Raw genomic sequence first — 25,504 nt, 5'->3', positions numbered from 1 at the left:
TGTTTTTATTTCAATATAATTTATCATATATTTCAATATTGAAGCGAGCCATTGGCGAAACCTTACATTACCTTACACAAGCATGTATATACACTATAACCCCTTTATTTTATTACAAATACCCGAATTACAAAGTGCGTTCTAAAAAAAATGTATTGTGCGTGGTAACGAAAGTGTTAAGTGTCACAAATTGTGTCGTTTATCTCAAGTCGTTTATTGATAAATTTGGACAATTTTTACGTAAACGCCCAGAAGAGTTTTGCTCGTCGACATGACTGAACGGTTGGCCATCCTGGTGGCGCTGTTAGTGACAGCGGCAATTTTGAAAACCGACGCTGATCCCGCAATTTTTGGCTTAGGTGTACAAAAGGCGCCTAGATGTGAGTAATAATAAACAACGCATGTTTAAATATGTATTTTAATTATTATTTTTATCAAATTAGTCAATATCCCATTCATTTCCGGCATAAGATGTAATGGATGTCCGTTGAGATCATGCGAAGACGATCGAGCGATTGTTTATGGATATTGCTGCGGTTGCGCGAAAATTTTAGGTCAGTCTAAATATATTTTTAGTTTTAATACTTGTACTAATGATAATATTTTTTCTAGATAAGCTTCCAGTTCTGTGTCCTGTTGGATTAACTTGTCCTTTAAACGGAGCTGGCTTGTGTCACGATTACGAATACATGATGAGATGTTGCTGTTGAAACTTTTGATGCAGGGATACCAACCTTGAAAAATTAACACTTCTCCCCTTTTATGTTATTGCTTGTTTTTGAATAAAACAATTAGAACTTTTTGGTCATAAATTATTTTGAGTTGACCATATACATGCTCGCTTTCGATCGTTACGTAACTATCGATCGAAATCACGCCATTGCGATAAATTAATTTCAGAATAATAGGTAAAACTACGCTCCGTCGCTCAAGCGTGTCTTTGGCGTTCGTTTTAAACGAAAGGAAAACGTATTTTTTACTCACCCCTTACAAGTGAACGTGTTTTTGAAAAAGTAGCTATAGGTGTATATAAATATTTTTTTGGTTTGGAAAAAATATCACACGATTCAGTGTTTATTTTTATGACATTGTTCAAGTGGGACACGGAAAAGGTGTAAAAAAAGAACATTACAAAAACGCTCGTATTGTTAAGTAGGTCACGTAATATATTGATTGTAAAAAAAGTGTAACACCTATCCCTTGATTTGCATGGTTTCGCTCTAATACTGGCAAAATATTTTTTTGCCGAAAAAATATAGTTCAGTTTTGCACAATAGGGTTTTGTTAAAAATACAATAATGATTTTATTGATACGAACGAATAATCTAAATCTTAATAAAGATTGATATGAAAGATCGCTCGTTGAACTACTAATACCAACTTCTAATTATATTGATTTTTGGAAAAGTAGTATTTTTTCGATAGAAATACTACCCACTGCAAAGGATTATAAACTACTCTCGTGGCAAGTACGTGCTAACTGATATAATTGTAGTTTTGAGATATTTAGACATTAAAAGTTTCAGACTCTTTAACAATAAAATATTAATCTATCTAAATCGTTGAATATAGAATTATAGACCCTATATTTAAGAAAAAATAAACTAATAGTTATAAAACAATTTGAATATGACGCTTCTGATGATTACACTAATTTAAATGAAGCTGAGAAACTTCCTATTATATTCATATACACTATTGACACAATAATCGAAAACTAAACTGGAGATTTGACATACTTCGGAAGGGGTAATAAGATTTTGACTTTCTTATTGGTTCGAACATAATATCGTTAGATGAAACTGAGCTAAGAAGATATTCTATGGACCTAGCGATGAAATATACGAATCACCCGATTTTTTAAGTGAGATAGTCAGTTCAAAAAAAAGTTTCTGCCTTTGGATGAGAAATTCGACGATTTAATTTGACAGCAAATTATAAACATATAGAGGCAGCAAATATAATTTTCCAAGTATTCCAGTAACTACCGCTTCAACGGAAAGATCTTTCAGCAAACTTAAAATGATCAAAAACTTTACGCGATCCTTAATGGCTCAGGACAGCATAGATTGAGCTGCTGCAGTAGTATTTTTATTAAAAAGATTTTAATAGTTTACAATTGATGTTACATAATAATATATACGAGTGAACAGTAGACGAGGCACCACCGGCCGTTGTCTTCCCGTCGGGTTGTCGAGGTCCACTAAAAGAATATGAACTACTGAATATATTTATATAATTATAAGTTAAAACCATTAAAAAATACTAGCACTTTGTTACAAAACGCTGCACACAAAAATATCAATTGAAAACTATCAAAAAATAGAAACGCAACGGTCACGACAAAGGAAAAACGTATAGTAGCTGAATCTAATAAGTTTATTGCAAACACTGGTGATTAAAATTAAACCTATTCTTTGAGGTAAAGTGATAAAAAATTCAGCAATTCCTTGTGCTCCCGGAGTTTTTTCACATGTGGCAACACTGATGCGTAAATTTTGTATGGGAGCGTCATGATGAAAATAAAAACCAATATGTAGAACCCCAATCTTATGTTTAATTTTTTGATCTTTTCTCCATAGATGGCACTATATTTTTTCAATATGACCTTCTTTAATTATCATAAAACGATTGACGTCAGTAGACGTCCATATCACTGGTGGAACATCTTATGTTGACGTCCGCAGCATCAAAAGCGTAAAATATATTTTTCATAATGAAATGAGCATTTTTTATGTTGAGATTTATAATCGTTACTGGTTTTTCATATTATGTATAACTTAGCAATTATTATCATTTTATAAAATATTTTTCTTAGATGGCAACCCTGATACATTACCGTCAAATTACGGTTTTAATCAAAAGCATACGAGCTTGATACCACGTTTCGTTCCGTGTGTGAGGTCTTCCTCAGATCCATATAAGCACCAACAGCCATAATCGTCACGTTCGCAATTCTCAGCCATGATTAATTATGCATACCGAATCCCGATGAACAATGAATACATTTCGATCCGCGTGCAAGATACGAATCTTTCGAATCTATATGAATTGACGTTATCGTCAATGGAACGAGCACAATTAATTAAGAGAAAACACACATACGTACACTATCAACTAGTTTTCAAAGAGAAAGCAAGTTGCAACCCCCCATGGGACTTGGACTTCAGTAGTGAGATTTCTTATGCTTACGGTTTGATTGACATAGTTCAGCGTAGCTCATTAAAAAATATTCATTTGCGATTCTTTCTCAAGGAAATTACTTATTTAATAGTGTTGCACAATGGTACAGCTAAAATTTACTACAAGAAGTAAGATCTAAAAGCTATGGCATATTGTAGTGATGTAACAATATAAAAGTTGTAATGCACTTTTTATATCATATTATTTTGTAGATCGGGGATCCGTACTATGCCGCTCGTCGTGCGATTTTATTGTGACCTATCATAATATAATAACATTTTGTTTTTAGATGTGTAGGTAGTACCTATTAACAATTTATTGGATCAGAGGGGCCGAATTTGTTTCGTCACAATATTAACGTCTTTTATTTTTTGCGCTATTTACTACACATTGTTCTGTGGGGGCAGTGTTTTTATACCTACATTTTATGTCTTCGTAAAATAATTTACAATAGTAAATGATTTAATAAAAATACTGACCGTTTAATTAAAATATTGAATATTTATAATTATTAAATAAAACAATAATATTACATTTGGATTAAAAGTATCAGTTCATATTTAAATAATTTATTTATAAAATATATAAAATGCATTATTTTAATTTATTATACTATTTATAAAGTCAATTAAGATGCAAATGTATGAATGCATAATTTTATAACACGCACTCAGTAAGTATAACATTTATAACGCATTGTTAATAAAATGTATTTTTTGCTTAAGAAAATATTTTATTTAAAAAAAGTGTAATGTGTTCATGGCCGCTTTTCCTTCTTTTTTGTCGGCGCGTTTGTTTTTCACGGCGCACGAAAATTCGGCCATACATATTATAATCTGGGGGTAGTTATTGCGTTCAGTTGCGCGCGCGAATTCGTAGCGCGCGGACGCTTATTCGGGCGGAGTGTCGCGAGTTTTATTTTTGTTTTTATATATAAATAAAAATGGGTTCAAATAAAACTCGATAAAAAATTAACATAGCTGGTCATACAACAATACTAGTGTTTCATTGGCAAGAAATAAAGCGGTGAGTACACGTTCGATTTAAATATTATAAATGTTGACATTTCTGTGCGTGGTAGTACGAGCTACGTAAGTTGGGGGTTGTGTTTATACGCAATATCTTTTTCAATGGCAACATTGATGAATGTTATGTGAAGTATATTATTTAAAATTTAATTATCAATTATTCATCCTTAGTCTTCGTCATTGTATGTTTTGTGAAATTAACGGTTAAAATCATATTATGATATATAAAATTAATAATAAAATTGTATTAAAAATTTTATAATGTCAAGGTCTTACTTTTTCCGTTACGGTCATTGTAATGACGTCATTCTGTAAAACAAAAGACTCGAATTAATTAATGTTTATTTTTAATTGGCAATGGTGTTTTAAAAATATTTAAATATTAATTAGGTAGATTCATCTGTATACAAATGTGTAAAGGTACTTAAATTTTAAAATATATTTTTTCACTTATTGTTTTCTTCATTTCAAAATGTTTCGGAGTTTTCTTATTGATAAAATAGTATGAATTTTTGAAGCTGCTTAACTAACTTAGTCGAGATATTTAAAATGCCAATTTAAAACAAAATGGATGATCAGGTTAGCTAGCTAACCTAACTAAAATATTTATAATTTAAATATTTCAAAAAACTATTATGGTCCCAAATATCGATATATCCCATATATGTACTATATATGTATGTAAAGTAAATATTATCTTTTTTCAAAGGTTGAATATTATCTTTCTTAAAACCGAATTTCACTGCGAGCGAGATTTAATATTCGATATTTCGTCAACGATGGACTTGCCATATTCACGACACACAGGCCCGCCACTGACGAAATATCGAACAGAAGTGTAAATTGCGATGAATCTCGGATTATTAAAAAAAATATTTATGTGCTTACGTATAAACATACATACATACATATATGATCCAAAAAAATAAGACATATTTTTTTTATTTCAATTTTTGTATTAGGATATTTTTTTCTTTAAAATTTCTTAACCGAGTTATGATTGCTTTTTTATGGCCGCCATTTTAAAACAAGATGACGAATCGAGCCGAGTTGATATATTTATAGTTTCATTTTCAAGGATTTTTTTATATAAATATATTTAAAACCATTGCACTTATACTCTATATACATAAATATATGTATTATATATACATACGTATTTATCATAATTTATGAACATTTTGACTGAAGGTGTTTTAAGGCTTCTCAGTAATATTTTATGATATATGATGGTAAAAATATAAATTCACTGTAATATATGTCATACTTTAAATCGGCGCTTCCCAACTAATGACCCGCAAAGAATCAGATTTTTCTTTAAAGATTTAGGTGTAATATATTACTAAATATTGATGGCTTAAAATGTAAATATACTAACTCCTCTTTTAGGTGAAAATGAGTTAACAATATAATTTTGCATCTTCAGCTTAAAAAATTGCTCTCTCCAAAATCTCTAATTAATCACAAAAAAATCATATCAAGAAAATTGAGATATTGTTTTATTTTTCCATTTTCAAGTTGTCTACTTAGTTTTTTGTTTTGTTTCTTCTGTAAAGTTGTCAAATATGGTGTAAGCAATTTCGCACTTTAATCCATCGATATGTTTTATTATTGTGACAATAAATTAATCCAACGAAATTGTTTACGCAATGTGCAATTTTATAGACATTACAATGTTAAAAATTTATGTTGCTATAATACCATACCAATATTTTTTAATCCTACCTCAAGTTTTGCATATTCAATAAAGTTTATTTTACAAAACTCGAACGCCATTGATTTATTTTGTCCGTTAAGACATATTTCGATTTCAAAAGATATTAAAAGTGGTTCCATTCCAATGACTGTCCTAAATACGCATCTCATCGAATAGTAATAAGTAGTCGATTATCGAGTTAGTCACACTCCAATAAATCATCTTGAATTCTTGAACACGCGAAACCGTCGAAAACCATGCTCTTGTTTTATTGTTACGTAACACTAAACCCGTGCCTCTATTTTTACAACCATTTCGTGAGTCATACACATCATTAGAATTCAGTCGATACTGCTTAAAATGTATTCTTACGACCCCGTAACCCTGTTAGATGTTAAAAGGTTAAAACTGGCGGGGCGTCGAACGCTTTTCGGAACCATTATTTTTCGTTCCATCCTAACTTTTGAAGTCAAACAATAGATAAAAGCAAAAGCATTCCGGTCAGATAAGCAGCAGCTATCGGCGCGTTTACCATAGAAATACATTTTTCAAAATGTCAATCCTAATCTTCCCTTCTCATCCTTATCTGAGTGACATTGGACCGTTTGAGCGTCACATCTAGCAATGCAATTAGCCTGTGAATGACAGTCATCGATACACTGCATGCAAATTAAGCCCTTTTATTATTCTAAAACTTAACCTCAGACGTTTCACATGAGCAGTCATGCCAGTCAGTCGTTCGGTATTGGATCTGTGTCATGGCAGGGCTAGTTTCCGATTGTTTTCCAACATTTTTTGTAGTCATTCAAACTAGATTACAATAAATTGATCCTAAATCCAATTTAAAGCTACTATAAGTGCGTTACCCTTCCCTAAATTCTCAACGATATATAAACGCGAATAAGTCTGTACTGAATTAACTCTCTTAGTAACTTTTTCATTACTGAAAATAGTGAATTAAAATGTGCCATAAATCATAATGTATTTAACAACTATTTTTTAATATCTTGCAGAAGTGTGTTAGAAATTGCTATCTAAAAATGAAACCTTATAAAAAATATAAAAACGCATTTTTATCCTTTGTCTTATATTTCTGTATGTTTTCTCAATATCGATTTACTTTAATAATGTAGTTAGTCATCAGTGTTCATTAAAAAAATATTTGTCGTTGATAATTTATCTTGTAGTGAAAGTATTCAATGAAGTTTGGCGACTCTTCTCAGCTTCCGGGCTCAAAGTTTATCACGAAAGCTGTCGAGGAAGGTTTGAGGTGTTATAATTAAAGTTAATTACAGCTTTATAGACAGGCGCAGATTAGAGTAAAGATTGATACTATCAGTGTTCTGACGGTGTTCTGAAGTCAGAGCTGCTCTTTCGAGCGCGAGCGGTGAGATACTTCCCCTTTCGCTCTCTCGCGTGCTGAGTGACGAGAGTGAGAGAGATAATGATATGGTGTTTCGCAAACTGAGATAGAACGAGTAACTCGGTTCAATTTCAGTATACGCGTAGGCGTCCTATGGTTAACACGCATGTCGTGCGCTGCATCGTGGTCACGTGGTCAAGTTATAATACCACATGCTTATCGGTGACTTCAACAGACTCTTACTGACATCTTTGAATATTTTAGGGCACCAAAAGGGATTAATTATATTTTTGATAGTATATTCTTCTAACAGATATCGTTATTATATTTGTTTTTCATATAAAATTAAATAATTAAAAAATAATTAGTGGTACTTGATTTTGTTAAAAAAATTGTTTCGAATATCCTTATGTATTTTCCTAGATCGGTTTATATAAATGTCACACCATAACGAATTCTTATTTAGAATCGATGGCGACAAATTCTAGGATAGTCACAAATGTGGTGTTCGTATTCTGAAGTATCATTTTTATGCCGTATGGCATTTTGCAAAAGCCGACAAAGATTTTGCGTAAATTGAATATTTACGACCGAAAAGTTTTCACTGATATTGTATTGGTGAGTGCCCACACAAACTCTTATAATTATCAGTAGCGTAATTTTAATAATATGACAATTTGAAAATTGCAATTATTTTGCACATTTTTCGATCGCGCGCAAATATGCCGGCTGTACGTGACAGAAGCCGCCGTCCGGATGTCATATGAAATTTGCGGCAGTGTGGTCGCTTACTTGAAGTCTAGATCTCGGCCGACTTCAGTTGTAACTTCGGTTTGGATAACTTCCAGAGAGTGTAGTGCAGGCATAAGGAGATTTTCCTATACATTTTATCTTAAAATAACTATACAGTGCTTTGGTCGAATAAGCCCATACTAATAACACTCATCTCTTTGATCTGAGCGTTGATCAAATGCACTGGTTTCACCTTTTTAGCTGCGGACCTGGACTTTACATTTGCCTATAATTCAGTATAATAATATATTTCGTGTTCCTAGTAACTCTTAATAGCTCTTTAAATTTTGAGTATAAATATTTTATAAGAATTCTTCACAGATTTTCGGAGACTTTCAGCAAATTTCAGATAACAATACAAAGTCGATTCAATTATAATTATTACATTTTCTCACCGCCTTTCGTTTCTGCTGGAGTTTCGCTTTAATTAGCAACACTTTCATTTTTTCCCTTTCAATTGACCAAAATATTTATAGCGATACGCCGCTATAGTTTTATATAAAATCTATTTACATAACTTATGAAAATGCGCCTTTGGCGTGCGTAAAGCTAATCTATCTTTAAAGGCAAATGTAATTAGATACTTTGAAGAGTATGGTTTCTCATACTGGTGCGTGAAAGTATCGAATTAGAGGATTAATGGCTACTCCAATTTTGAGCATACTTAATCGATTGTTCGAGTGTGAAGCTCTTCAGTCGATTTTGTATTTAAATATAACTTCTGAACTATGGTTTCTATATATGTTTGGGATTCTAACTTGTTTTGATTACCTGCAGTATTCCATTGAAAGTCTTTAGAAGACACACCGAACAATTGACATTGAGCGACTTCTCAAAAAGTACATGACCATAATTACATGATCAAAAGCCAGAACCGGCCTCTAGGTGAGCACAAAAACGCGTATAAACGGGACGTGACTTACGATTTCCCTTTTCAACTAAAAAACTGTGTAAATAAATCATGTTTTATGTATTATATTTTGATGAGATTGACTCGTTCTGGCTAATTAGATCATACACTTGGGTCTATATTTGGATTTGACACGAGTCGTATAAACAGTGAGACTGGCAGGCTGTACTGTGGTGTCCTTCGAATCGCTGCGTTAGACCAAATCTAATATAGAATCAACACGAAAAAAGGCAATAGAAGACACAATGAGCCGAAACAGATAATCGTTTTGGTGACACGAATAGATCATGGTTGGCAGATTTTGTATTTATGTTCAATGTTATCAATAAAAAATCGCAACCTTATTCCATTAGAATATTGATCTCTCTTTGAATCTATTTATAATATCTATAAAAAGCAACATGGTTATGTATGCGAGTAATTCCTTAAAATTTGTGTATATTACTTTCAATCAAAATATATTATCTATTGGATTAATCATATTACTTTTGTATTTGTATATGATTTATTACCGATCTGCTTAGCTTCCTGTTTTGTGGGGGATTCAACCACCTGTACAATTTTTATAATTTAGAGGTAGTTCTAACGACCGTTCCGAACAAATAAATGTGCGAATAACACGGTATGCTACAAAATCTACGCTTTATTTAAAAAGGATGTGCGCTGCGTTTTACCCTGCGCATTATACTATTGTTCTTCTACCCTTTGGTTACCAATCGCCAGAGTGACTACCTGGACCCTTTCCTTTTTAAGGATCTCACTTTTCAGCGGCAATCATTTTTATTCATAAAAAACTAAAAACTAAATAACAATATTTATACACAAAAGAGAAAAATTTGATGATTATGAACAATTTTTGAGTTTTTATATGAGGTACTAGTTTAGTTAATTTTAATCTTAAATCTCAAATGATTGTGATATCCAGACAATTTTTTTTCAATAACAAATCATTTACAGCGCTAAAGCCGCATTCTGCAAAATATGACGACGGGAATGGTAACAGTAATTTTCTTGCTAAACTTGTCATAATTGGGTATTATGTTTTTGTTTCTACACAAAGCTACTACGCCATTGTATTTTTTAATGTTGAATAGTGTTTTAAAATATACATCATTTTGCAATCTTGAGTTCTTCTTGATACGTTTGTGTTATCTAAGGTGGAAAAGCAACTTCTTTCAAATCTAAAAATCTGTTTTTTAAGTCACAAGCGATTTTACCCAAATGATCCACAATAATAAAATGTAATATTAAGTTACTTGTGACTGTAACAAGTAATAATGATTTAATTAACTTAATCGTCAGGACCACTCGTGATAGTTGCGATGAAATTAATGGACTTGTTAAAGGCTTATCGATATGTTTCTGTTCTTTGAACTTCCTAAAATCGTCTTAATATAAACAGAAACAGTCAATTAAAAATCTTAGATCTTGTAAAAAGGACCGAGACTAATCTGGACAATGCGATAATCGGTGCCAAATACAAAGGAATGTGTTGCATATCTCTATCGGTGCCAATTGTATCGATTTTCTAATCATCGTACACTAAATATTTTTAGACAATAAAAAATAATCTGTTTCCACCCCGAATAATCGCATTATTCGGACAATCGGGAGCTGTAAAGTGCGTTACCATTCACAAAATTCTCAACAAGTCTGTATTGAATTAACTTCCTTAGTAACTTTTTCATTACTGAAAATTTGCGCATAATTCAGTAATTCTCAAACACTGACCTTTTAGTAGCTCTTTAAATTTTGAAAATAAATATTTTCGACTGTACTTCATAAAAAAGTTAATGATATTTTCATGTCAATAGTAAGATTAAATTATATTAACCTAAGTTCAGATTTGAATTTATGAAAATTCACAATAACAAGAATAGAATAAATATCTATATATACACTTATTAACCCTATCTATATATACACTTATTAACCCTTTGAGTAGTGAGTTAATTTATAAATATTTGTTAATTTGTTAGTATACACATAGGAGTGAGTTGATTTTACGTATACTTCCATAATTATTTCTGTTGTTATTTATTTATTATTAATTAATATTGCATTTATAGTAAATAATAATAAAAAAATCAGTATTTTATTACTTTTTTGTATTAGTATGTTTTAATAATTTATTTTAACACTTCTATTAATTATTTTTGTTAATTGATTTTACATATTTATTATTTATAATACTACTCGGTTTTTGTGGATTTTTTTATATCAATACAGAGGCTTTCAATATATTTTATAAAATTAATATAAAATATTATGAGTATTATTTTGTATGGAAACCATTTAAAAAAAATTTAAATTTAAAAAAATATCTTTTTAAATAGGTATATATATTAAAATTATATTATATGTAAATATATAACTATCTGGGGTACCTCAAAACAATGAAAGATCAACAGCCGTACATGTACGGCGATACTCTTCAAAGAGTTAAGACAACAAAATTGCTTTTTTTATAAAATTGCAGAAGTCTTATTGGACTAAATCAATTCAACCACTCATACTGATTCAATTACATATATTCAATTTTTCGCAATTGCACTCAAGGACCCTGAAAAACATACAAATATCTGCTTGGAACAAAATTTTATTACATTGAGTATTAATTTCCTAGCTGTGCTTATAATTTTATAGTTTTAACATCGAGTAAGTGTATATTTATATACTCTTTCTGAAGAATCGCTTACCTCATATATGTATGTAATTATATATAATGTTATATATTGATAAATATTACAACTCTTTGTTTATGTGGGATCTATGAACTTGCATACGAGTTTTGATCCCGAGGGTCTTTTTATGGACTAAGACGACGAACCACCCCTCTCTTACATCTAATTAACATACTTATATAAATAGGGGAAAGTCCCTTGTTCGTCAGCATTCTAACTAATAACTTCAAACCTCACGGTCAGTCATCGTCTGATGACCGACCCCCCTAAATACCGATTTTCATCGAGCTCACGCGAAAATATAACAATAACAAGAAAGGCTTATATAATTATATGGTTATTTTTGTTTCATCTTAAGCCCAGGCAATACATAAAATATATGGTATTCTTCATTCTCAGACTGCTTCGATTCTAGTCATTTCTTAATATTGTATCATCTAATATCATAGTTAAAAAATGTATATTAATGTATGAAGTATTTTTTTCTCCAAAGATTTGTTATATTAATGTAAACGATTTATACAAAGCTTTTCATAACGTAAACTATAGAAATAGTCGGACTTGTGATAACAAACATTTCAATTCCACTATTTTAAAAAACTTATCACGTTTAAACGACTCATTCAATTTATTAAAATTAACGATAATTGTGATAGCTCAATACTTAAGACAAACGACACTCATTCGCGTTTAAGGTCATCGAGAAGACTGCAATTATCTTGTGATTTCCTATGTTATCAAAGAAAGTGATAACGATGTATGTAATTAATATCAATACTACCGTCTGGGAGAATGTGTCTGAAGCGTGCTGATAATTACAGCATCATCGCTATCTAGATGAAATAAGAAGCGTTTTAATTGAAGCTCAGTTCGTCTTGATAATTAGCAACGTATCTTACATTGTCTGGGACGGATCATAACTTAAAAATTAAAAATAAAATACATAATCACTTTTGATTCTAAACACCTAGACGTTTCTTATATGATAAGTTTACGGCGTTGATGTTGCTTATTTAATCTGTCAAAATTGATGGATAGCTTGAAAGAAGTTGGTCATCTAAATTTCAGCTCACGTTCTACTTTGCATTAATATGCACGTGTATTAATTTTAGATTATGTAACACAATTTTGAGCATCTTGCAATGACTCTACTTCAAATACATTGTTAAAACCGGTTTTAAAATTCTCCCCTTTGGCATAAAAAACTAGTTGATAATTTTGCTAAATATTTTTGATCCGTTAAAAATTAGTTTAATGATCTCTGTCCTATATTTTTTAACCTCACAAAGAGATTATCTGGAACAGTGTATATTGCATAACACAAGACAAGGGCCATATCAATTAAAAAAGTCTAAATCAGTAACCTTCTAGGGTCAAGCCAGCAATTGTCTCGACACGGTTACAATTGTGTGATGCAATGGGATAACTCCACACTGTATGTAGAACAAAATAACCATAAGAGGTACACCATGTCTCATAAGATGGCTGTCGTTTCCGTTTCCCATCATTGCCAATGCACACATACATATACTCGCATACGTCCATAAAGAGGGGACCCTCCTAAACCTGTACACAAAAGCACAAAAGCTACTAGAATAGTGAGTGGTAAAAAGAGGTACAATTCTACATGTGTGAGCAACTAATATGTACTAGTCCTTAAAAATGATTATATTGAGCTGAGGCGTGTAGTAACCAATTGATCTCTATTCCGATCGATTAAGCTTTTGATGATTTGGTGTGTTTGAGCTCTTGAAAGTAGGCGAAATAAAAAATGCGTTGTTTCAAGTAATTGCTAACAATAGTGCGTTAATTGAATATTCATGTTGGATATTGCACAATAACAGGATTTGATAGATGGCCGATTGTTTAATTGACCTTTCGGATGTAATCGATAGATAATATTGTGTATATACATAAATGATAAAAAAAACATGGTAGCTTAACACGAATGTGAATGGTTTGTTCAGCAGATCATTTTGCATTGTTTAGATGTTGTCTGGGATTAGTCCGTTTTTGTTTTGAGGCCCGGAATCGTTGTTTTTCCAGGCCTACTTCTTGATAAGCTTTATAGACTTTTTGTTTGAAAATATGTATGCCAATATTTGACACATCTTTGTCTTGGTTTTGATTTATACAATACGCCATTGGATAATGTCGTCTTCCTACAAGACGACACATACAATATACATATATCTAGATTATAAATTATCTCAAGCATAATAAAAAGTGACATATTAAATGATCCAATTCACACGACCGTCACATTGTTTAGCACCATGTCAATTGCGTTTCATGATCAGTTCAACGAGTTCTTCTCGTTAATAAGATGATACATCAACTCCATGGATTATTCCATTCCGATGCGCGAATTCTCCTACTCTTGTCACACACCATAGGTCGACGATCTAGACTTTGTTTCTGTTTTGGTATGCGGTTCACGCCGTCACACTTTCATCGCCATTAGGTTCCGACAATAATGGATAATTATATGTCCTTTTGAGCGCCCAAGGCTTGTAGGAATGATGCACCTGGCAAGAATCCATCCGCACAGGTGGTTCGATTCCTGTTGCTGGTTGGTCCTGCACTCAAATCGTAGTACGCGAAACGGTTTCATTAGGTATTCCGCTATACTTGGAACGGATCGAAGCTGAATAATTCATGAGGTGATTCATAAAATGTGTGTATCAAAACTTGTAATGTCCAGAGAATGGATTGAGGGAGAATTGTATTATATATAATATTCGGATAAAGCATAATATTTTATATAATGAGATCAAAATCTAAGATACTGAAGTAAGGTATAATTTGCTTCTTAACTGTACATTGTTATGTGCATACATGAGGAATATTTGAAATTAAGATCCATGCGTTTTCTTGGGAAAAAACGTGAGTGATGTTGGTTTTTATGCGCTCCAACATTTTGGGTTTATCGGCGTAGACACGACCCTTACCGTAAGGCGTTAAATCGCACGTGAAATAATGCGACTTGGGAACTTTTCACGTAAAACGTTGCACTCTGTATGTATATATATAATTATATGAAGATGAGTTAGGGATTGATGAATGTGCATAGAAAAGCCGACAGATTATGATGAGATGTAAATGTAATGAAAAAGTGGCTCATATGTATTTTTTACCTCGAAACACAAATAAAGTAGAGAGGAAAATTATTGATTTTTTTTAAATTATTTTATTGAATATGGTATTAGTATAATCTTAAAACAAAGGGCTTGTGTTTATTTAATTATTACATACAGTTTGTGTTTGTTAAGTATATGTAAAGTTTTCCATGGGTGCGTCCGTAAATTCTAGGAGTCTCTAAAGCGGGATTCAACGTCTAAAATGGAATAGGGGATGCGAAGAGAGAAGCGGCGACTCCTATGATCTTCGATGGTCTAAAGTTGAGTCGGCCTTCTCTTGGTCAAAGTTCTAATGACAATTGTGAATGTCCATAGTGATTTTTACCGTATGACCCCCTTCATAGAAAATTTTGTTTTCCGCCCCTTTCGGTAGAATGGCCAATTAAAAAATGGTGGAGAGTTTTAGAACAGATTGCCGTTGGTCGATAAAAGCCGTGTTGTATACCTTTAATCTTTATGCTTCATTTCAGGTACTTTGACCAAATATGCAAAAAAGTTTGAAACCAGTCTCTTTACTTGTAATAAAGAATGTAATTTTTATTAAATTACAGTATCGTTTCAATTGATGAATCAACGGAGATCAATCAACTCAATGACTAAATAACCTTATTCATATGTAAAATATGTGTAAAAGTATGAGCTGATTTTAATACTGTATTGGCTGATGTACATTTCTATATATTTTATCATTTAACAAAAAAAAACTAGCGTCACTGCAGAATTCGTTAAAAATAGCAGCACGTTTTTTTGTGATTGTATCCCTTTTATTATCTGCTAGCGGCATTTTTTGTAACGCAAATTTCGGGTCTGTGTATTTAATGATATGTTATCAAAGCGTAGTCTGTAACGTCTCAGATTAGTAACTGTGAGGTTGTGGGTTCGAGCCCCGGCAGCGGCATTCGAATTTTTATTTATAAAAATGCGCTATTATTTAAAAAAAAAACTGGCCCAGCTGTTGACTATAAATAATTTATAATTAATAATATATTTCACTTTCAATCTGGTGGTTAATACTTACTTGTAGGTCTGATTGACTTACTCAGTTGTAACATATTCGGCTTACGCCCACCAGGTTACAACGGAAGATTTAATAAAAATAAATAAATATGACGTTATACAGCTGTGCTTAGAAAATTTGTTTTTTAGGTGCAATTGTTTATGAACGTCATATATTATTATCGAATATGGCGTTATCTTTTAGCGAATCCTCTATATTTAAGAACTGCTTAAAAATTAGCAAATTATGAAATTAATAATAATGTATGTATCTAAGCATATGTGCGGTTGTTTCGCCAAACGCGCTCATAATCTTGCACTTCGCACTCGTAATCTTTCATTGCGTCGTCGTTTTTCGTACATTTTAAAATATTATTAAATCTCTTTATTAAGTTTATTTCTAGAGATTAGTTTTATTATTTTAAAAGTTAGAAATATAGTAAGAAAAATATATAAAGTTATGTATATGCACTGTAAGATTTTTAGATTTTTGCCATAAAGATAAGATAATGTATATATAACTAAACAACGGTTTCAAATATGTCGTTAATATTTTTTTTTAAATAATACTGAATAATAAATTTTATGATACGTAGTATAAAATTAGTTTTATACTATAATTATAATTTTGATTTTTAAGATGAAAAATGTAAAGTTTTCGATATTCGAGTCGCTACAAAAATTGTGTCCGATTTGATAGTAATCAATTTTATGATAAAATTTTAAATGTAACTTAAACAGACATTCCTCTATGTTCGTCTAGTATATTTATAATATCATATATAAAAGAACTACGATATCAGACCTAAAAAATGTGGAGTGTATTATTTTTGGTGAGCGCCCAATTAGTTCTGCATTTTGGTTGACACGCTAATAGCCGCGATCAAAATAATAACATAAAACACAACAAAGAAAAATATACTATTGTGGCGTGCGTCCACGCACTAAAATTGACGTCTTCCAATTGCAAAATTGAAACACAATAGCAATTAATTGCGACAGAGAAGCAAATGGATCGCGTGCAGAAATGCATTTTCTACGAAACAGAAAGCCGCAATATCATTTTTTCATCATCACTCTCCAAATCTTTATTTATATCTTTGACAGTATGGAATACATCACTTAGCCTATATGTATTATTTTTTGTTTCAATATTTATTTATTCGAGAACAAAGCTCCCAAAGATTTACACCATTTCGCTCGGCGGATGCGGTCAGGCAATATTAATTTTAATATAGGAAATTTCGAGCGGAACAACAGGTGCTTTCAGTTTGACCCATTTCATCATTTTTGGAATTCGTTCGGGGCCTTCTGGTGTCTGTTTTCTTCCTAGTCTGGTTTATGTAGCTGCGCCCGAAGTTCTGCAGTATCGTCGGTAAAATTGCAGTAATTTGTAAAATTTGTCTCTTGCGTGCAATGATTTTTTTTCCACATTTGCAAGGGCATTGTTGGATTCGAGAGCTAATGCTGGAAATGTGTGGTGTTATTAGATGTTATTGCCGTATGATGGTGACCTTCCGAGGCATGTGTGACAGTAAAAATATTGGTTTGAATTTATTTATCATGCGGGTTAGGAATGTGGTCAATGTTTGTGCAAGATAATACTGAAATAATAATATATGTATGTATTGCTTTAATTTGATGATAAGCCTTCTATGAATATCTGCAGTTTCATTTCAGATATATATACTATTATGTGTACTTTGATATATATCTGAAATTAAACTACAGATATTTTCCACTCGCTTGGGTTCAATCATTACTGCTAAAATTCAAGCTAAAAAATATAGTTTTGAACACTCAAAAGAGATTGTTGCTCATCGTAGCTATCACTGAAAATTGGATGACTCGTGTGAGGGGAGCGTTCTCAAGTGCTGACATCCTAGTCGTAACGCTCAGGCATAAAGGACGTAATCGTGATTTTATAGGCACGCGTACTAGTAGGTAGCACAGAAAATTCATTATTTTTTTCTGTATATTAAAAAATAATATTAATATAATTTCTAGTACGCCAATCATTTTGTACAAATGCTTGAGTGTTCGTGCGTCAATCATTGCAGTCTATGCACCTAATAATATCCTCTTGCGTGTACATATTTGCTACTGTTTCACGGTGTGAGTGAGTTCAGCGATAACCATTTTCATGTGAATAAGTGTCCAGTACTTGAAAATGATTGTGCCACTCACATGTATTACGGTTATCGAACACTGATCTAGAGCAGTGGTGCGCAATCCATATGCCTGCACTACACTCTCTGGAAGTTGTCCGAACCGAAGTTACAACTGAAGTTGGCCGAGACCTACGACTTCGACTAAGCGACCACACTGCCGCAAATTTCATATGACGTCCGGACGGCGGCTTCTGTCAAGTACAGCTGGCATATTTGCGCGCCATCCAAAAATGTGCCAAATAATCGCAATTTTTAAATTGTCATATTATTAAAATTACGCCACTGATAATTATAAAAGCTTGTGTGGGCACTCACCAATACAATATCAGTGAAAACTTTTCAGTCGTAAATATTCAATTTACGCAAAATCTTTGTCGGCTTTTACAAAATGCCATAAGGCATACAAATGATACTTCAGAATACGAACACCACATCTGTGACTATCCTAAAATTTGTCGCCATCGATTCTAAATAAGAATTCGTTATGGTGTGACATTTATATAAACCTATCTAGGAAAATATATAAGGATATTCGAAACGATTTTTTTTACCAAATTAAGTACCACTAATTATTTAATAATATATGAAAAAAATATAATAATGATATCTGTTTAAAGAATATACTATTAAAAACATAATTAATCCCTTTTGGTGCCCTAAAATATTCAAAGATGTCAGTGAGAGTCTGTTGAAGTCCCCGATAAGCATGTGGTATTATAAATTGACCACGTGACCACGATGCAGCGCTCGACATGCGTGTTGACCATAGGACGCCTTCGCGCATACTGAAATTGAACCGAGCTACTCGTTCTATCTTAGTTTGCAAAAAACTATATCATTATCTCTCTCACTCTCGTCACTTAACACGCGAGAGAGCGAAAGAGGAAGTATTTCATCGTTCGCGTTTGAAAAAGCAGCTCCGACTTCTGTCCTTTTGCCGACAATGTTCGGAAGCGCTTGAAGCTGGCCAAGTCGACTGAATTACCCTACTCTCACTTTACCTCCTGTTCTTGGTAACCTAGTAAGATTTTAGAGCGGGCGGAACCGAACTCGACCGAAGTATTATACTAGTATTAACCCACTATATTCTCCGTCCTTGGCCAAGCTTGGTCAACTTCCAGAAAGTGTAGTGCAAGCAATGGATCCCAACACCCTCTTTTTGAGGTCGTAAAATTAAAAATATATTTGAAAAAAAATCAACAATAATCAAATACCAATTAAAATATCATATTTGTGACGACAGCAGGGGCGAACAGGAAACAGACTCAATAGCCGTCAGTGAGTGCCAAGCGACGCGGATCACGTGCTCTCTCAGTCTCTTGACGATTGCCGGATAATCAACGCGTGATGAGAATGACGTGTGACGTGTACATAAGATAAATATGAGTGCATGCCTTACATTGAAGAGTTTGATTTCGATACATTTAAGGAATGTATGCATAATCTTCTTGCGCTTCTGTATACTAGATAAAAAAATAAGTTTCATATATTCAATTTCTTTGAACAAAAATAGTTATTGAATTAACTTCATAATTTTAAGACCATTAATAAAATATTTATGTTATTTTAATAACGAGTAATTTCAGAGAGTTATAAATGAATCTGTTTTTTTTATATTGATAACATAAATGTTGTAGAATATTTGTTAAAATTATATATTTAAATCCAGCTATGAAGCAAAACATTTGTATCAACTCTTTTTGCATGTGTTCAGTCTTTAATCTTCATTTGCGTAATAAATAAAATAAAACTTGTATAATATGAAATGTAATGTAATCTAAAAAATCATTTACATTACGTCATATGTAACGGTTTATTTATGAACTCAAAGGATGTAATTAAAATAAAAGGATGTGAGATAAAATAAATAATATTTGCAATGTAAATAATCTGATATACAATTAAGTCATGCAATATACATACATATTTTTTAAACATTCTCACATGTATAAATTACAATAGAAATTTACTATAATTGAACTTCAAAGAATGAGCAAAAGTCATTATTTGAATAAATTGTATGCATGTATGAATTCGTGTATTTTTTTCTATTACTTAAACGTATGTTATGCAAAAATACGATGTGTTCCATAATTCCAGTCATTTGAGTCTCATAAATAATACTATACATTCACAAGAATTTATGATACTAAACACGCGTACGTTTTTTTTAATAACGTGTTTATACTTAACCACTTTTATTACCAAAATATTCATATATAGAACAACCAGAAAAACTGATAAGTAAATATAGATCTTAAATAATTTATATATCATTTTGTAACTACGCCAAAAAATAATTTTGAAAATGTTCTATAAAACGAATTCGAGACAAATGAAAAAAATAACTGAAATTATTTAAATCACTATTTAAAACCGAGATTCAGACACCCATGAATGTGTATTTCTAGTGAAGTTATATTTTCGCTGGCGTTTTAGTGAAATCATATCCAAATACATTTTCATCAGTAGATATACATACATATATATCTACTAGCGATAATATAATTTAAATGATAGGTGCTAGTTAAATCATATGCTGTTTTAAAATGTTCCACTTATTGTTCAAATCCAAACCTAACTTAAACGAAAGCTCAAAAACTATAGTTGTTTTTCCCTGTGTTTTAACCCAAAGGGGTATGACTTCGCAGCCAGAAAGATGCCGGAAACTTGTAACGAATTTTATTGTATAATATTACATATATTGTAACAAACTATTGTGGGCGAATATCTTTTTTCTTCGAGCGCTGGTGGGGAAGCTGGCGGAGGGATGATGTCCAGTGGATGGTCCTCTCTCGTATTCTGGCAATCTTCCTCTCTATGTAGCACGTTTCTCTTGCTGTCTTTAGATGTCCATTGATATCAGCTCCTCTCTCGCCGTCTCTGACAGTTCTCCTTGAGATGCCCGACTTTGAAAAAAATCATAACAAGAATATATTAATTAAAAAAGTAAAAACCGACCGCAAATAATGAGCCTGAATTAAGTTACAGTTGTTTGAGATGTATGTACTGATGTAAAAGTTCCTTAAGCCCTTTTTATACATACAAGAAATAAGTGGGACATTGCCTTCAAAATCATCCACTTTCAAAGTAGGTATTGCACAAAACAATTATCACATCTCAGAAGAATTCACGTCAAAAGTAATAAAATCGTGGCCGGGCCGTCAATTTTTAAATAAAATAAATTAAAACGACAAATAAAAGCCGAAATTCCGCAACTCAATATAACGGTCACAATTAGTCCTGCAATATTTAAAAAAAAATCAGGTGAGCAATTAAAAACGATTAATTCCTTTGTATAGTTCTCAGAATTGCGGTTAAAACTACCTGCTAAAATATTTCAGTCAGACTATGCACTTGTAAAGAGTCACGCCATTTTAAGGGGTGCCCCATTATTATGGCCAAAACTGTAAGTTTGAATATATGTTTCAACTTTACTGTAAAATATACATTCACTGTAACATATACAATACATGTGGTCCATATGCTATTTATGATTTACCTAATTGTATATATGTATATGATTTACGATGCACTATTAAGATGTCTATATTTGTTATTCCAGGATCAGAGCAGACTTCAATTCCAAGAGCTCGTATGCAATCATCAGGGCATAAACAGCATTCTTCGACGATGTCAGACCAAACCTTACAACCATATCATCGTCTTAGACGAATGTCGCCAGCATGAGGGATGCGACTTGGTGCCAGTGCATGATTGTGGTGCTGGCGTGCCAGTGTCTTCAATGTTGGGCAGCCAGACCCCCCACCAACGAAGAACTAGCTTTGGGAGCCATTTCTAAAGATTCAAAAGGCGTTGCTAAAGAAGCCAAAGACAGGAAAGAACCGTGCAATTCCATAGAGAAGATAGTCCAAGCCTCCATCGACAGGCAATTTAAGGTGGAGACTTATGTGGTGGAGCACGAAATATCCGAACCGAGTGCCAGAACTGCAGCTGAAAATGTGAACACGGAAGAGTGTGAGTATATAATAAGGTTGTTTTAAAATTCCAGTCGGATTTAAGTGCAAAATCAAAGTGTTTAGATTTGAGTTTGATTGTGTTTTTGAGTTGTGTGATTTGTTTTCGCAGAGTGGTGCTCAGAATTTATTTATATTTTGCATAATTGCGATAAAATCAAACGAGCCGTTCGTTGCCATTCGATTTCCTGCTGTTTCAAGAAAATCTAGTTTTCCCTTCGACTGTAAAAAAATACTATACCACAATGCACAATCGTTGCTCAATACACAAATGCAAGTGATTTTCTTACTTCTGATCAATTATTACTAGCTAAACTTCTCAATAGATGAGTACTTGATATGATCTGTAATAATTGAGTTAAACTCAACACCTGCTTATGGATATACTCCTTTTGAATAGATAGATCTTGATCCCAATCCTACTGTATTGCTTATCATTGTCACATGTTAACATCGTTTTATCGCAAATAAATATGCTTTAATGTTGTATATATTTCTATTAACTAATAAAACATCATGCCACAATCGTTAAAATGAAACTTTTAATCAATCTGTTGATAGTTAAAGCACTAAGGTTTTCAACCATCGTCATTGACTTTAACGACATTCAGATCAGGCACGATGCTGGATTATTACAGCCTGCATGTGTGTGTCCATAAATAATTTTATATGCAACATGTGTGTGCACATTACAATGGCAATTACGTTAACAAAATAATATATATTTGCGAGATAACTGCTGAATACTTTAAATTCTATATTTAAAACGTTATTGACTTACTTCTCTATCCATTTTTATAGCCTTGCAAATACGCTATTTTAGCATTCAAGTGTCTTATAATATATTCGTTTGAGTACATTTAAAAATGATAACACAAAATGTTCCATTAGCAGCACACGCCACATGAATCAGATATGTTAATGCGCATTGTGCAGACTCTGGCAATGTTTATTGAATATGTGTATGATTTAGTGACTCGAGTGCATCGTTTATTATTTTCAGTGTCTTCTCACACTATCGGCTGCGATAAATGCTCGGCCAGCGATATGGAATATTGCTCCAAGAAAGACGTTATAGAAGATCATTGTTGCTGTGACGGAAGATATATAGGTAAATAACGATCATGATTTACAATGAAACGTTCGTAAATTGATGCAATTTAATGGGTTTATGAATGAAAAGCATGTGCAGATTTTATGTGATTTACTCTGACGGTAATGATACTATGAATTGCGTAATTTGTAATCATATTGAAGGTTTCTTAATTTATTTTGATTTATATACATAACATAGCTCGGAAAGTAAATATATATGATAAATTATTTACTCCTAAGTATGTGTGCTTAAAATGGCCGTGTCAATTCAGTTATAAACAGGCAAAATGGATGCTTGGCTTTCATAAAGATGAAGAATAAGAAAGAGTCATTGAGTGTAATAAACAATGTCAAGTATCCAAAAGTTTATAATGAATATGTTAGAAAATAAATTAAGGTACTTCAAGTCAACCTTGAAATAAAATGTCTTATAAATATTTTATGGGAATTGTATATTGACTTTTTATGTATTATAGGCAAAATACTATTTATATGTTTATTTTCCAGTTAATAAATATATTAAATAATGTTACATTCAAACCCTTTTTAAACTATTTAGATATCACTATTAAAACATCATTAAGGTTAGCTTAGAATAATTATTTTTTCTCGACCTATACATCAAAATTTACACGCACTGTTCGTACGTTTGTCCATGAAAACTTATAAACACCAATTTCTGTCAAAAGGCATACAAAAATAATCTCTATAGTTTTTGATTTATTTTAATATAACTTACAAATAAAACCACTGTTTTAATAATAATAAAAAACTATTACTTTTAAGGTCGTACAATAAAAGAGAATAAAAACCAATTTACATTATTATGTATCGTTGGAATAAACTTATTGTTTTAATTAAATCGTTCCTTTTAATTCTACAACCAACATTTACTTAATAGTGAATTTATATTTTTGTTAAAACATTTTTAGAGTATACAAAATAAATATATAAAATTAGTTTGGAAGTAAGCTGAAAGAATATGTTGTATGTACCTTTAAAATCAGTTATATATTTTGTATAATACATTGTCAAGGTAAATTACTATTCAAATTATTTCTGTATAATTCTGCAATTGTGTTGAATAATTATTATAATTTACATATCTTGTTATATTTTATATTACTATAATTATTTCATAAGTTATCTAATCTAAAAATTGATAAATAATACTTAAATGGTTTAAGAATTGGCTAATTATGAACATTTTATCGGAAATTAGAAATAAATTGTTTAATATGTACGCCATCTATGAACAGAAAAAATATTCTTTTTTTTAAATATTTATTTTAAAATAATTAATATTTATGTATAATTTATTTCAGAATCTTTTCCATATATACCACACACTTGTTACCGAGGGCCCGTAGTTTGTAAGTCAGTACAGAGTGACTGCGAAGAATATGCAAGAATCAGAGACTGCTGTTGCAAAGTGCATCTGTCTAATAAATGTAATTTTTTTTATAAATTTTATATAAAAAATATATTTTAATATTGTTTTTTATTTATTTTAGGGAAAACATTACTGATGAAAAGTGGAGCTGCAAACAGTTCCAAATCAGTAAGATGGCTTTGGATGCTACCGTGGTTTTTAACCATTTTGATAAATAAACAGTTTTAAAGTCGTTGCCTTTTTAGTGATTATGAAAAGAACTATTTTAGAAGTGATATTGTATATGTTCCTAAGAACATTTCGCCATTTTTGTAATTAATATTTTTGGAAATGTATTTAATCACTGAAGCAATAAGATTATGTTATAAAATAAAATTTTACTAATTTGACATCTCATCTAATTTTAGTTAAATATATATTGTTTGTTATCAAATTTGTTGCAAGTGATTATTTAATTTTTGTACATACATATTTTTAAGTGTAAATATATAGTTCTTTAAAGCTAAGTCAGTATTGTAAAAAATGATGAGATATTTAAATCAATATGTTAAAAAGACGAACAAATCTTAGCTTTTGTCTTATTAATATAATTATGTACTTGTTCTGTATTGAATGTGCTATTGTATAATACAATAAAAAAGTCATTGATTTTTTGCTTGTTTTTTTTTTCTACTTAAACATAATCAATTGACAACAAATTTTAAATAAAAAGGGCTTGTAATCATTGCAAACATTCAAGAAGTGAAGACGGAAATGCTGCAATGAAAATTCTTATTTGAACTTGATAGCATTTATGCAATATTTAATGCTACTAGGTATTAACTGATCAGGCTATTTTAAAATGAGAACATTAATACATATATTTATTATATTCATATATGTTAAAGATTTAAGAGACGCATTTGAAAGTAGCCCAATCTAAATTAAAACGTCAAAATATATGCATATAAAAAGAAAAAATCTAATTTTTTATTTATATAAAATCGTGGGGCACGAATAGTTCCAAAATATTCGTTATTTTTAACTATTCAAATATCGAGCCGTATTTGAATATACCAATAAAATTATGAAAAATC

At 31.5% G+C, this 25,504-nt stretch overlaps 2 protein-coding genes across 2 annotated transcripts; both read left to right on the top strand.

Moving 5' to 3' along the window:
- Window positions 1–252: 252 nt before the first annotated feature.
- On the top strand, window positions 253–801 carry LOC148232654 (uncharacterized). The gene is made up of 3 exons (XM_088189600.1): window positions 253–380; window positions 444–554; window positions 613–801. Exons 1-3 carry the CDS (start codon window positions 272–274, stop codon window positions 708–710), a joined length of 318 nt encoding a protein of 105 aa, XP_088045726.1. The 5' UTR covers window positions 253–271; the 3' UTR covers window positions 711–801.
- A 3,237-nt stretch (window positions 802–4,038) lies between these two features.
- Window positions 4,039–25,079, top strand: LOC148232653 (uncharacterized). Its single transcript, XM_088189760.1, has 5 exons — window positions 4,039–4,209; window positions 21,529–21,941; window positions 22,944–23,051; window positions 24,361–24,486; window positions 24,550–25,079. The coding sequence occupies exons 2-5, from the start codon at window positions 21,650–21,652 to the stop codon at window positions 24,654–24,656; spliced, it is 633 nt and encodes a 210-aa protein (XP_088045886.1). The 5' UTR covers window positions 4,039–4,209; window positions 21,529–21,649; the 3' UTR covers window positions 24,657–25,079.
- Window positions 25,080–25,504: the final 425 nt, after the last annotated feature.

The sequence above is a fragment of the Plectrocnemia conspersa genome, unplaced genomic scaffold (assembly GCF_051122295.1).
Source record: "Plectrocnemia conspersa isolate PC_06_02 unplaced genomic scaffold, ASM5112229v1 ptg000008l, whole genome shotgun sequence".
NCBI classification, from domain to species: Eukaryota; Metazoa; Arthropoda; class Insecta; order Trichoptera; family Polycentropodidae; genus Plectrocnemia; species Plectrocnemia conspersa.
This window is presented reverse-complemented; position numbering and strand designations above follow the sequence as displayed.

Excerpts from the sequence above, each read along its gene's own strand:
- LOC148232653 (XM_088189760.1), top strand. The coding sequence starts at position 21,650 with ATGAGGGATGCGACTTGGTGCCAGTGCATGATTGTGGTGCTGGCGTGC. Across the intron at positions 21,942-22,943 it reads AAATGTGAACACGGAAGAGT|TGTCTTCTCACACTATCGGC; the intron begins GTGAGTATATAA and ends TATTATTTTCAG. Across the intron at positions 24,487-24,549 it reads AGTGCATCTGTCTAATAAAT|GGAAAACATTACTGATGAAA; the intron begins GTAATTTTTTTT and ends TATTTATTTTAG.
- LOC148232654 (XM_088189600.1), top strand. The coding sequence starts at position 272 with ATGACTGAACGGTTGGCCATCCTGGTGGCGCTGTTAGTGACAGCGGCA. Across the intron at positions 381-443 it reads TGTACAAAAGGCGCCTAGAT|TCAATATCCCATTCATTTCC; the intron begins GTGAGTAATAAT and ends TTATCAAATTAG. Across the intron at positions 555-612 it reads CGGTTGCGCGAAAATTTTAG|ATAAGCTTCCAGTTCTGTGT; the intron begins GTCAGTCTAAAT and ends TATTTTTTCTAG.